Here is a 12,342-nt window from a genome sequence, read left to right on the forward strand (position 1 = left end):
AAGGTTGAGAACCACCATTCCACACCAGTGTTTTACAGTAAAGCTAGACATGACAAAAAAAAAAAAAAAACATCACTTTTAAGATAGGATCTCATTATGTAACACAGGCTTAAGTAAACCCTGAGGACCTTTACTTTTACATGCTATATCCACATGGTGGCTAAGCTCATGGTTCAAGAACTGTCACTTTATACTGTAACCATCAGTAGTTCTCTCTCATATCTACGCAGACAATATTCTTCTCTAAACACTTTCCAATAACAATTAGACTTTCTTTTTGTAAGAAATAAAAGAGGAATCCCTCATATTAGTATGGCCCAATTAATGCTTTGGGAAAGCAGTTTGCTCTGAAAAATGTGAAAAATCTGAGAGCCCCCTCAAATTCTCTTGTATTGCCTGGCCATGTTTCTTCTACTACCATGTGCTATTCTTTGGGGTCTGTATAGGACCTCACTTTCAGAGAAGAACACTCAAGGGTCTCAATAAAAATGATAGAAACAACAAAGGGTTTATACCACTGACTCCCTAGTCTGCATTTCCTTTGTCTTCTAGAGCCTAGACTACAATTTCCAGGTCTAAGATGGTTCCATGTCTAACAAACATCTAATTCTGCCCAAATAACGGAGTGTGGTTCATTTTCTTGCATTTTCAACCTTAAACCTCCATCTGTAAATGAATTCCTTGGGTGAGTTTTAAACTTACCCACGAAAGTCTAGACTACAGCTCCTCAGGTTATCACTTCCCAATCTGAGAGCTACAACACTACACAGAAGGGAACATAGCTTCAACTTGGTGCCTCAGACAGTTTGCAAAAGGAAATTAAGTCTTTATTTTAATGCTGATGAGTAAGTGAACAGAATAAGTTTGTTATCTAATGCACACATCACATGTTTTATATGAGATAAATGAATGTTCCTTTGGCCATTACATAAGTTAATGGATATTATTATTTTTTGCTGCCATTAATCTGATTATTCTTAATGTACCCATATGTTATCTCAGTTCTACAAAAGAAGAAAGATCATTGTAAACAAAGCACTTTAAATCTTTAATTAACTGGATGTCTACATAAAAATAATGGTTTTCCAAATACTAAGCTAATAAAACTACCCTAAAATATGGAGAAAAAAAAAAAACTTACCCACGATAAAAACTTAGGTATTATTTCAGTGCATTCTTCAGAATGAAGTCAATCTCAGTTCAATCCAACTGCTCCGGCACTCCCACCTTCCCTCCCTGTCCATTCCCAGTGCTATTGTGTAAGTAAACCTTCACTGGCTCATCTGGAGCTGCTCTGGTGCTTCCAGGAGCTCCTCCTTCCTTTCTCTTTGTAGTCAAAGTTACCACAGCTCTAAAACTTCTCCTGCTTCACAACTCTCCATGGATCTTTCAAATACTTCAATCTCTTGGGAAAGTCAAAGGATGTCTAAACATGATACTCAATATGAACCCAAAGGCCTTACCAACTTCTGCTACCGTCTGCTCCACAAACTGAAATTTTGTCATATTACAAGCTTAATAAAGCACATGTTTCTCACACCTGGATACTTCCACCCTCTTTACAGGAGAAAGTGCTACCCAAGGATCCTTTCATGGCAAAAAAATCATTGGCTTTCAGACTGTTAGGCTTATCAAAAGGAGTTGGGTGGACAAAAACATGAAAGGGTAAATACCAACTTTTCAACTATACCTTAAAAGGCTTCTGTCCAAATATGGGAGAAAAAAAAAAAAAACCTTCTAACTTGTATCCTTGGGGAACAAAGATAATTTTTCCACAATGGCCATGCCAACTATTTTATTATACAAATGGTAAGAAACTACATTTTATTACCAGACCACAAATAGCTTTATATATCAAATCACTATATCTTTATAATACCCACATACATATATATAACACAAATATCTATCTATAGATACTGATGTATCATGTCACTACTAAAAATCAAAGCACAGTCAAGACAAATAAAGTCTCTCTCTTTTTCTCTCTTTTCTTTTAGGTTCTAGAGATCAAACCCAGGACCTTATATATACTAAGCAAGCCATTCTACATTCTACATAAGCTACATTCCCCATTCCTGGTTTTCATGAACAGGCTCTCCTAGGTAGCAAACCTCCTGAACACTGGAGATTTTAAGTATGTATTATTACGCAGGTAATTTCCATCTTTGATTAATGATACAACTCACATCTTTCTAAATATCAACAAAAATATTAATGGTAAAATGTGCTCTTTTTAAACATACACTATACAAAATGTAAAGGATACTGATCTGTCTGTGGCCTTCGAAAGTTTTCTGGAAGATTGGCTTCATAAAGTAGTCTTGCTTTAGTATTTCCCATATCTTGCATGCACTGTAATAAAAAAAAGTCAGGTCTTTTCGTTAATCACATGAACAATAATAATTCTGACACACATATACACAAACCCTGGGTAACAGTTACTATTTTCAATATATAGTTTTCTCCTTAAGATAATAATTTAAACCCTAACTATAAGGTAAATTAGTCAAATTCCAAACAGAAACAATATATTCAATCCTTCATCTTATAAACACAAGTGACTCTAAGATTTCTCAAATGTCTTTTACTGTGAAAGCAATGCTACACCTTTGTACTCACTAGTTTCTAAAACTGAAATTCTTAGCATTTTGTGGGTAGTTATAAATATTTACAAAAATGAAACATCTCAACAGTGCTGGCATTTCCAGGACTAACAACGTAAGACCGAATTTACAGAGTTTATTCTAGGATTTTCGTAACTGACAGGAAGATTGCAATGAAATCCTGATGAGCGAGTGCTACCTAGAATTCAAATTGGGATGAAAACTCTTGAGAGTCTACTGAAAGCTTTCAGCAACAAAACAAAACCACCTGCGTGCCTTAGTGGCTCAATTCCACATACAAGTTCAGAAGGGCAGAGAACACTGCTGCGCTGCTGCACTTTAAAGGAGAGCTCCCCAAGATCAGTCCACTTGTGAGGGACCTGCTCCCCAAAGGGGCACCTTTGGAGGCAGTTGGAGCTTTAAGTGGAGCCCAGTCCTCCCCCAGCTCATGATAAACAGTTGGCTTCCTCATGCACTCGCCATCATTGCCATCTAGTGGCCTCAAGAGAGCCAAATGCAATGAGGACCAATCCTGGATCGGAGCCTTTAGAACTGTCAGCATCATATTTCCTGTCTGAACCTCCTGAGTTCTGGGCTTACAGACGTGCACCATCACACCTAGAACTGATCTCATTATTAAAGTTACTATTGCTATTAAAATACTCTTCTCTTTTAGATTCTCTCATTCACAATGCTTGACAAATAATCCCAATGAAATGACTCAGTGCATAAAGGTGCCTGCTGCCAAACCTTACAACCTGAAATAGATCATCAAAACCCACATGGTAGAAGGAGAAAAACAATTCCTACAAGTTGTCTATGACCTCCATATATGTCATGGTAACTTGTGCCCATTTTATCCCTAATAAATAAATGTAAAAAACAAGCAAACCGACATTAAGAGGAAAAAGTAAACATTACATTTTTAATTATTTGTAACTAGGAGGAAATGTAAGCTAACAGTTTTAAATGAGCTTTCTTCACTTTTACCATCTAGTTCCTGGGAATCAAGCCAGGCCGTAAGTACTAGACATTACTCTAAAAAACACATCTTCTCCACGTCTCTATAAAACACATTTTTTAAAACCCGTTTTCACTTCTCTAGGAGAAATACTTGTACTCAAGCCATCAAAAATTAAAATGTTAGAACTTTGAATATTATCTTGCTTTCGTGAGGTTGTGTCATTCCCTGTCAATAGCTTTTGCTATGCCACCCAGACTTCAAATGTGTAAAAGGAGAACAGAACAATGGCTTATAAGTCAACATTTCTATTAAGATTTTTAAAAATAATTCTTAAGACATTAACTTAAGAAACTAGGGTTCATCTCAAAATTAAGACTTCAAAAACACAAAAATCAAGCGTCTGGTAAACAGAAAATGAATTCTGATTCTAAAAAATGTTAACAAAAGACTACAAGATTATATTGAATCCAAAGTCAATGTCCATTCTTGCTTATAGAAACAGTATATTGAGGTTCATAGTTATGATATACCAGCTAAATAGAAATACTTTAAAATTAATGCTATTCATGTTTGCCATTAGATTCTGTCTGTTCTTTGGTTTATGAACTCAAGGGGGAAGTGCTAGTCAAGTTTGTTGGGTTCCAAGTTCAAATCCCAATACCATGTTAAATTCACACTCTATTCATTTATCGTACAATAAACAACATTTTAAAATCCCTTAACCTCCTACTAAAAGGACTGTGTCCTTTTGAGTCTATCAATTGTTTTTAGTGTTTCAACATAACCCATTACTTAGTACATACAATACCACTAGCAGAAAGCCAGACATTACTTCAGATTCAATTTCAAAGAAATACTACGGTAACTGAAAGAACTTCAAAACCTATTGTCTTAGCTGAATAGCAAAAAAACATCTGTGCTTTGGCACACTGTTGTCACAATGTGATGTAGATGAAGCTCTTCTACTTCTGAAACTCCCTAAGTGCAAAACACTTAATCTTAGGTTAGCATGGAAAACAAAACCTATATTCAACAATTTCATGTTCTGAATGTTTTACAGGCTGAAAAGAACTGAGGTGGTCAACTTAAAATTTGAATGTGCATTCTGTTATATACTGTCTATCTAATAATCAAAATTAGCAAACTAAGAAAAAAAGTGGGTTCAACAAGGATTACATCAATAACACGCTAAGGGGAAAGAAACTCAAGAGTCTTCAACCCTACACAAAGAACTACAGATAACTAAGGAATGCTCAGAGTGGATGAAATAGCATTCCCCAAGGAAGACACACCAAGTGGTTATCCAAGACCTCATGGTCAGCCCTGAGGACATATATACAAGTAAGATTATACAGACTGCACAGGGAATATCTATATATTTCACACACACACACACACACACACACACACACACACAATACACTATAACAACCAAAAGAAAAACAGTACACAAATTTCAAAGAACAAAGGATGGAGGGTTATATGAGAGAATTTGAGAGGTGGAAAGGGAAGGATAAATGATGTAGTTGTAATTTCAAAAACACTACGAAAAAAGTAAGAATAGATAAAAGAAAATAAGCACGATAAATGGGCAAACAAAGTAATAGGAAATTTTATTTTTTAATATTTATTTATTTATTATTTATTACAATTTATTCACTTCGTATCCTAGCTGTAGCCTCCTCCTTCTCTCTTCCCAGTCCCAACCTCTCTCCCTCTTCTCCCCCTATGGTCCTCCCCTATGGAGGGGAGGACCTCCTCCCCTTTTATCTGACTATAGCCTATCAGGAGTAGCTGTGTCTTCCTCTGAGGCCTAGTAAAACTGTGCCCACAGTGAGCCAGCCAGTGAGTTCATGCCAGAGACAGCCCCTGTTCCCCTTACTAGGACACCCACTTGGAGACTGAGCTGCCATGGGCTACATCTGAGCAGGCGTCCTATAAATAATCTTTTGTGATAGCAAAAGATGGCTGTATATCGATATATTCAAAAATTGTAAAGGGCACACTAATATAAATAATAAAAATCAGTGTTATTTTATCATGAATTACACAGCAAGACCAATAGAAATAATTGTTTTTACATGGGCAGCTAAACCTTAAGGATTAGAAAGTAATATTTTAAAAATTTAAGACTGTCACCCTACAAAAATAGCAAACTCTTACAATACATATTTATCTATAACAAAGCTAAGTGTTCTTCATAAACTAAAACTTGTCAAAACAGCATGTTCTCAATGGACTGCCATCTAGTAGTCCTAGCCTCTCTCCAAAACCAATAACACTGCTACAGAAGAGAAATCCTTCAAGTCAGTTCTCAGGTAAGAGGTGATTTTTTATTTTTTTTCTTTTATCTTTACCCAGAGTCCCTCTACTGGCAGAAATATTAAATTATGGAATTATAGTGGCAAATTTTACCAACCCAATTAAAACATTTTTAATACTTTGAAATCAACATTTTAGACAAAAAATAAAAAATAACAACCACAGACTCAACAAGAATTTAACATTAGTGAATTTAAAAATGAAATAACATTCAAATTTTTGATGTTGCATATGCGACTTCAGCATGCATTTTAATGTTAATCCTTAGACACAAGAATTAAGTAGTTTAAAGTTATTTAAAATACATTTTTAATGACTGTTTGTTAAAGTAATGTTTACCTGTATCTGTTCTGGTGTCCATTGGTCTAGGTTGACTGACTTGACCCTGGATATATGAACCCCAAGATTTCTATGAATTCCAGCACATCTGATGCAAATAAACACACCAATATTCCAGGAAGCCCATCGGGGACCTAATTAAGGAAATAAACAAGGAAAGGCAAGTATTAAAAACTAAAACATCCTGACTATATACTAGTTAAATTTTAATTTTTATGTAAGTGAAACATAGCATTTTAATTTTTATACAATTGTTAACAGAAGCCTATAGAAATCACATACTCAAGGGTTTTTTTTTTCCACATGGTACTGGCAACAGTTTGAAAGAATGCCATGCTATACCTAAACTAAAGTTATAAATTAATCTTTAAGAACCTAATCAGGACCAGGGAGATGTCTCAGTGGGTAAGAACCCCTTTTATCCAAGCATGAGGACCTGAGTTCAAATCCCCAGCATACATATAAAAATCCAAGCATGGATATGTATCCCTGTGACACCAGCACTGGAGCGCAAAGCTAGGTAGAGCCTGTTCAGCCACCCTAGACAAGTTCCATGAGCAATCCTGTCAAGAACATGGGAGACAGGGATCCACAGGAAAAACAGAAGACACCACGCTCTGGCCTAGGCCAATGAGCACCCACAGAGAGAAAACAATTAGTTATTCTACTGGTCTTGTTTTCCTGGAAATATTTCCCTAACTACAAGACTTTGAAACTAATTCACAGACACCCATACGCCACCAAGCAGTGTGGGTGGGTGGAGTACTCCCAGAGGCCCGTCCGCCACATGGCCTGCCTACCTACAGAGGAGCACTATGATGTGAAAGTGTGTGGTGGAGAGATGGGAGAGAAAAGAGGCAGACCATTCTGAGCACTATAAAGATGCGCAAAACAGGAGAGGTGAGGGTGGAGAGGAACAGCCTGATGTGCACAGCCTGCCCCGCCACCTGAGGCCACGGAGATGCCCAGGCCCTTGCTGCCACTGAAGCCATGTATGGGTTCATGGCTATGCACTTACAAGGGCCTGTGTCAATGTCCATGTACCATCAAAGGTCCTGAAGATGCACCTGGTCTAAGCTGTTGCCTAGGACCATGTTGATGTCCAAGGGCTATGCAACAGTGGCCTCACCTCTCGCTGGCTGCAGCACTTGGGAGAGGGGGCCTTGCAACTTGCCTGGGCAACACAGCAGAGCTGGCCTTGGTGGCAAAGGCAAGGGTGAACCAGCCCCAAGGGAATGAGAGCAGGAGAGCTGGCCCCATCCCTTGCCGGCTTTGGCATCATGTAAGCTAGCCCAAGCAATGTCAGAGAGCTCCCGGTGCAGGAGAGCAGGAAGGGCTTACCAACTCAGCTACCACCCAGGCCCACCCCAACATCTACCACACCTATGAACTGCTAGAGCAAATGAAGGGGTCAGTCCAGCAGATCCAAAGCTGCAGTATTTCCATGGCAATGAGCTACAACAAAATATCCAAGAGGAGACCAGGTGAGAATCCAGTATTCAGTGGGTCTGAACCATGACTCATTGCAATGAACACTTAGAAGTAAAGCTATGGGGACAAAAGGGTATCCACACTATGACACTACAGCTTCCATGAGGAGACAGGAAGTTATTGTTGTTGTTGTTTTGTGTTTATTTTTATTTTCTTTTGGGGGAAGGTTACAAGAACAGAGGGTTGAAAAGAAAGGATAGGGAGATGAGTAGCATTGGGGTACATGACAGGAAATGATCAAAGAATCAATAAATGTTTTTAAAAACTAATTTGAACAGTTTTTTTCATTATACATCTTTGAACAGCAGCAACATATACCCAATCAAAAAGTTCTTTATTAACTAAATAAGATAGTGATTAAAATGTTAATAATATACATTTTTAATTTGTGAGGCAGGGTCTCATTAAACTGCCCAGGCTAGTCTCAAGCTTGTGACTGTCCTGCAGCATCCTGAGTAGCTGAGATTCCAAGTATAGAAGATTCATTTTTTTTTAAAAATTTAGTATCTGTTAAAGATACGCAGGCCTATAATCCCAAAACTTTGGACTCTTAGGCACGAGGAGTGAGTTCAGGTCAGTCTATGTTAAATAGCAAGAGTATATCTAAATAAATTGTAAACATCAATAACAAGAGCAAACAAAAATAAAATGCGCAGATAAAAACAAGGGACTTGAAAGAAGAAATGTTTGTCCAAACTTGGAAACATGCATACTTTCAACATGTTCTTTCATCTACAGAGGCCTCTACTGTGCCTCTGACACACTGAAAGAAGTATTTTCAATAGAGAAAACAAGACTGCCTCAAAAAGCCTTATATCCAATGATAAATTTCAAAAGTATCAGATTTTTTTAAATGTTTTGAAGGGAATATAGAGTATTAAACCCCTTAAGACACTGAAAATGTAAAAATAGGGGCTGGAGAGATGGTTCAGTGGTTAAGAGCACTGTCTGCCGTTCCAAAGGACCCGGGTTCAATTCCTAGCACCCACATGGCAGCTCACAACTGTCTGTAACAAAAATTCCAAGGGACACCTTCACACTAATGTACATAAAATAAAAATTAAATAAATTTAAAAAAAAGAGAAAATGTAAAAATAAAATGCCTATTACTGAAAGCTTCTGTATCTGTCATGAAATAAGGCAGGGCCTGGAACTGAGAAATGAGGATACAACTGAAGAAAAATATCTGGGAATGTTATGTAAGCAGCAGGCCAGGAGGGCACTGGTGATTCTGCACTTTTGAAAAAGACAAGTGTTTGGTTCATTAACACTTAAAACGTTTAAAAGAACTGACGTTCTATAAATGGTATTTATTTTGGTCATAGTCAAGAAATTCTGGAGAATGTGGCAGAGACACTAGCATGAATATAAATACACGAGACCTGACTATTATTCTTTATACTTAAATGTTTCTTTCCATTCATAATTTTAAGTTTTCTTGAGATTATTTTCACATATTACTTGCAGAATTTTGAAGGGTTAAAATTAAGTTTCTGGAAATCTTCTGAAAAGTGTTTCTGCATTTCTAGAAGTTATCTGATCATGAAAACATAGCTTCATAAAAGCCATATATAGGTATTAAGCTTATAAACAACTGCAAACTGTTTTAAGCATATACTTTCATCTGAAGGTAAAGGTTGTTCTAGAAAAACCAAACTAAAGCTAGTCATTAAAAATAGTAAAAATTACACACATGCCCACAAACCCCTAATTCCCTCAAAAGGTGCCCCGCTCCTCTCTCCCTCCTTGTCTCCCTCCTCCTCTCAATACTTGCTTTTAGGTTTATGTTTAAGAACTGGCACCTACAAAATGACACACACTGTGGACTTCAGGACTAATCCATACACAGTTGCCTCCTTCAGTTAACGCCTAACGATTTCTCACAATTTATTACACATATATCAGAGTCTGAAACTTACACAGAAATCTAAAATAGGTAAAAACAGAAAAATAGTTATTTAATTTAGCAGTTAGGCCTCAAACCAAGAAAGGTGAAAGAAATGACTGATGTCTCAGCTTACTGTATGCTTGACCTGAGATATTGTGACAATGCAGTCTCTAAATCTGAAGTTCTTGGACTGACACCAAGAATTGTCTTCTTAGTAAGTCTCCAAGATGCCCATGCTGCAATCCACTGAACACATTTTGAAAAACAAAATTCTAGATTATTCTTAAGTCATCAATTCAAACATTCCGCACACAGTGGTCATACAAAAAAACTGACCAAGCCACAGGAAATGTGTTCTAAGACGCAGACACAGAGGACACACACATAGCACTTTTTACACATACTTATCTATTTAGGCAGATCAGGGGTACCCAATCTTCCAAAAGGGTATTTGGCAAAAGGTTAGGCACCATTTATAGATGAAGGTCACTGAAGTATGTCAATTTCAATTTCATTTTAAATCTGTATTTAAGTATCCCTTATAAATGACTGAAGTTACGAAGGCATGAATTGTTGGGTTGGTTGATTCAAACCTGCCAAATCCTTTACCTGCCCCACTGGCAGCTTTGGGGAACAAAACCAAGTAACTATACCACGTGGGGCACAGATGAGGGCGAGAAATGAGCTACCTCTGCTGTGTTCGTGGTTCCTCAGAGAAACCACAAACACATGATACTGCTACCATGCTTTAAGTTGTACCCTGGTGGCAGCAACTGCAACTTCAGGTACACCATTGTGGGAATTTGTGGGATCTTCTAGTCAGAGAGCCATTACCTTAGGGATTTCCAGAGCTGTGTGAAGAATGTTAAGGCTGCTCAGGGAGCTTTCTTCAATCCAGCTACCAATGCATGAAGGAGGCTTCACATGAGCAGAACACTCCAGAGAAACACAACTGTGATGGATGCCACTCACGCCACAGGAGACTTTGTTTTTGTCACAGCCACTCCACAAAGGCTCCTGGAGACTTCACTGTCTTCATAACAGTTTCATGAGAACCTTTATAGGTCTTTCTGACTACAGCCTCTCATGACGACAACCCTCTTCCCATTCACAAACACTTGGCCATCCACAGCTGTCTTCAATCTGGCCACTAATAGCTAAGGCAGACTGGCCTAATTAAACAAAAAGGTTACTGTGGTTACAGACAATACACTACATGTGACTGACTTGTCATCATCTTCAGAGTAGTCCAAGAGCCGTCCTCTCCTGCACACTGGCCCCCTTTCCACCCAAGGCTGCAGCATAACCCCAGATAAAGCCTCATTTAAGTACTTTATTGCTTATACTGGAAGAATAAGGAGCAAACTGGAAATTGAAACTATGTGTGAGAGAGGATTAATGTATTTCCTGATTTGCCTTACTATACCAACTGTATTAAGGGACTAATAATTATGATTCCAACAAGAATGGAAATAAATGTGACTATCAGCAGAAAAGCTGACAGGACTTAGCGGTAGAAACTATAGTGAGAAAAGAAAAGGCCAGGACTCAGGTTCCTAAAAATTTTAGGCATACTTGTAAAGTACTTGTAAAGATTTGAAACTTTCCAGATTTGCTGAATGCTTTCAATGAGAGTGACACACTCAGATAAAAAATATCCAGCAAGCAATTAAGAATATAGAACTAGGGGTTGGAGAGATGTCCCAGTGGTTAAGAACACTGTCACAAGCATCTGTAACTCCAGTTCCAGCAGATCTAAGGTTATATTCTGGTCTTCACAGATACCAGGCACAAAACTGATATACAAACAAACTCAACATACCAGATACAATGATTTTTATTTAAAAAAAAAAAAGTCAGTGGGAAATAGAGTTGAATCACTGTCACATGAAAAAGACTTTCTGAACTTGACACCAATATCAGAGGCACTAAGACCTACAATTAATAAGTGAGACCTCACGAAGTGAAAAGCTTCTTGTGGCAAAGGACACCATTATTTGGACAAAGTGAAGGCTACAGAATGGAAAAAAATATCTTTACCAATTATACATCTGACAGAGGGAGATCCAAAATATATAAAAAACTAAACAAAACAAAACAAAAACAAAAAAACCCTGAACATTGTTAAGACTAAAAAATGTGTAGAGAACTCATAAAAACTCATAGAAAGTTCTCATTTATAATGAGAGACAAATGGCTAAAAAACACCTAAAGAGATGTTCAATAACCTTAGTCATCATGGAAATGCAAATCACAACTAGCATGAGAGTTCATCATAAACCAGTCAGAATCTCTAAGACCAATAAAACAAATGACAACACTGGGTGGCAAGCATTTGGAGTACAAACTTGTACAGACACTATGGAAGTCAATGTGGTGGCTCCTCAGGACGCTGGGAATAGATCTACCTCAAGATCCGCTACACCACTCTTGGATATCATATCACCCCAAGACTCTACATCCTACCACAGAGATACCTGCTCACCCATGTTCATTGCTGCTCTATTCATTACAGCAGAAACTGAAACAGCCTAGATGTACATCAACTGATGAATGGATAATGAAAGTGTGGTACACTTACACAACAGAATATTATTCAACTCTGAAGAAAAATGAAACTCACAGGTAAATTACTAGAGCTAGGAAAAAAAAAATCACCATAAGTAAGATAGCCCAGACCCCAAAAGACAAATATTATGTTTCCCTTTATATGTGAATATTAGCTTTCATGT

At 37.6% G+C, this 12,342-nt stretch overlaps 1 protein-coding gene across 4 annotated transcripts in view; it reads right to left on the bottom strand.

Moving 5' to 3' along the window:
- Smap1 (small ArfGAP 1) overlaps positions 1-12,342 on the bottom strand; it is an 81,907-nt gene that overhangs the window by 37,108 nt on the left and 32,457 nt on the right. For all 4 annotated transcript variants that reach the window (XM_021649115.2, XM_021649114.2, XM_060369795.1 and 1 more), the window contains exons 2-3: positions 6,232-6,365; positions 2,270-2,355 (exon numbers count right to left, since the gene is read on the bottom strand). In XM_021649115.2, the coding sequence (XP_021504790.1) occupies positions 2,270-2,355; positions 6,232-6,365 (220 nt within the window). The remainder of the gene's footprint in view (positions 1-2,269; positions 2,356-6,231; positions 6,366-12,342) is intronic.

This window comes from Meriones unguiculatus, chromosome 16, assembly GCF_030254825.1.
Source record: "Meriones unguiculatus strain TT.TT164.6M chromosome 16, Bangor_MerUng_6.1, whole genome shotgun sequence".
Lineage (NCBI taxonomy): Eukaryota > Metazoa > Chordata > Mammalia > Rodentia > Muridae > Meriones > Meriones unguiculatus.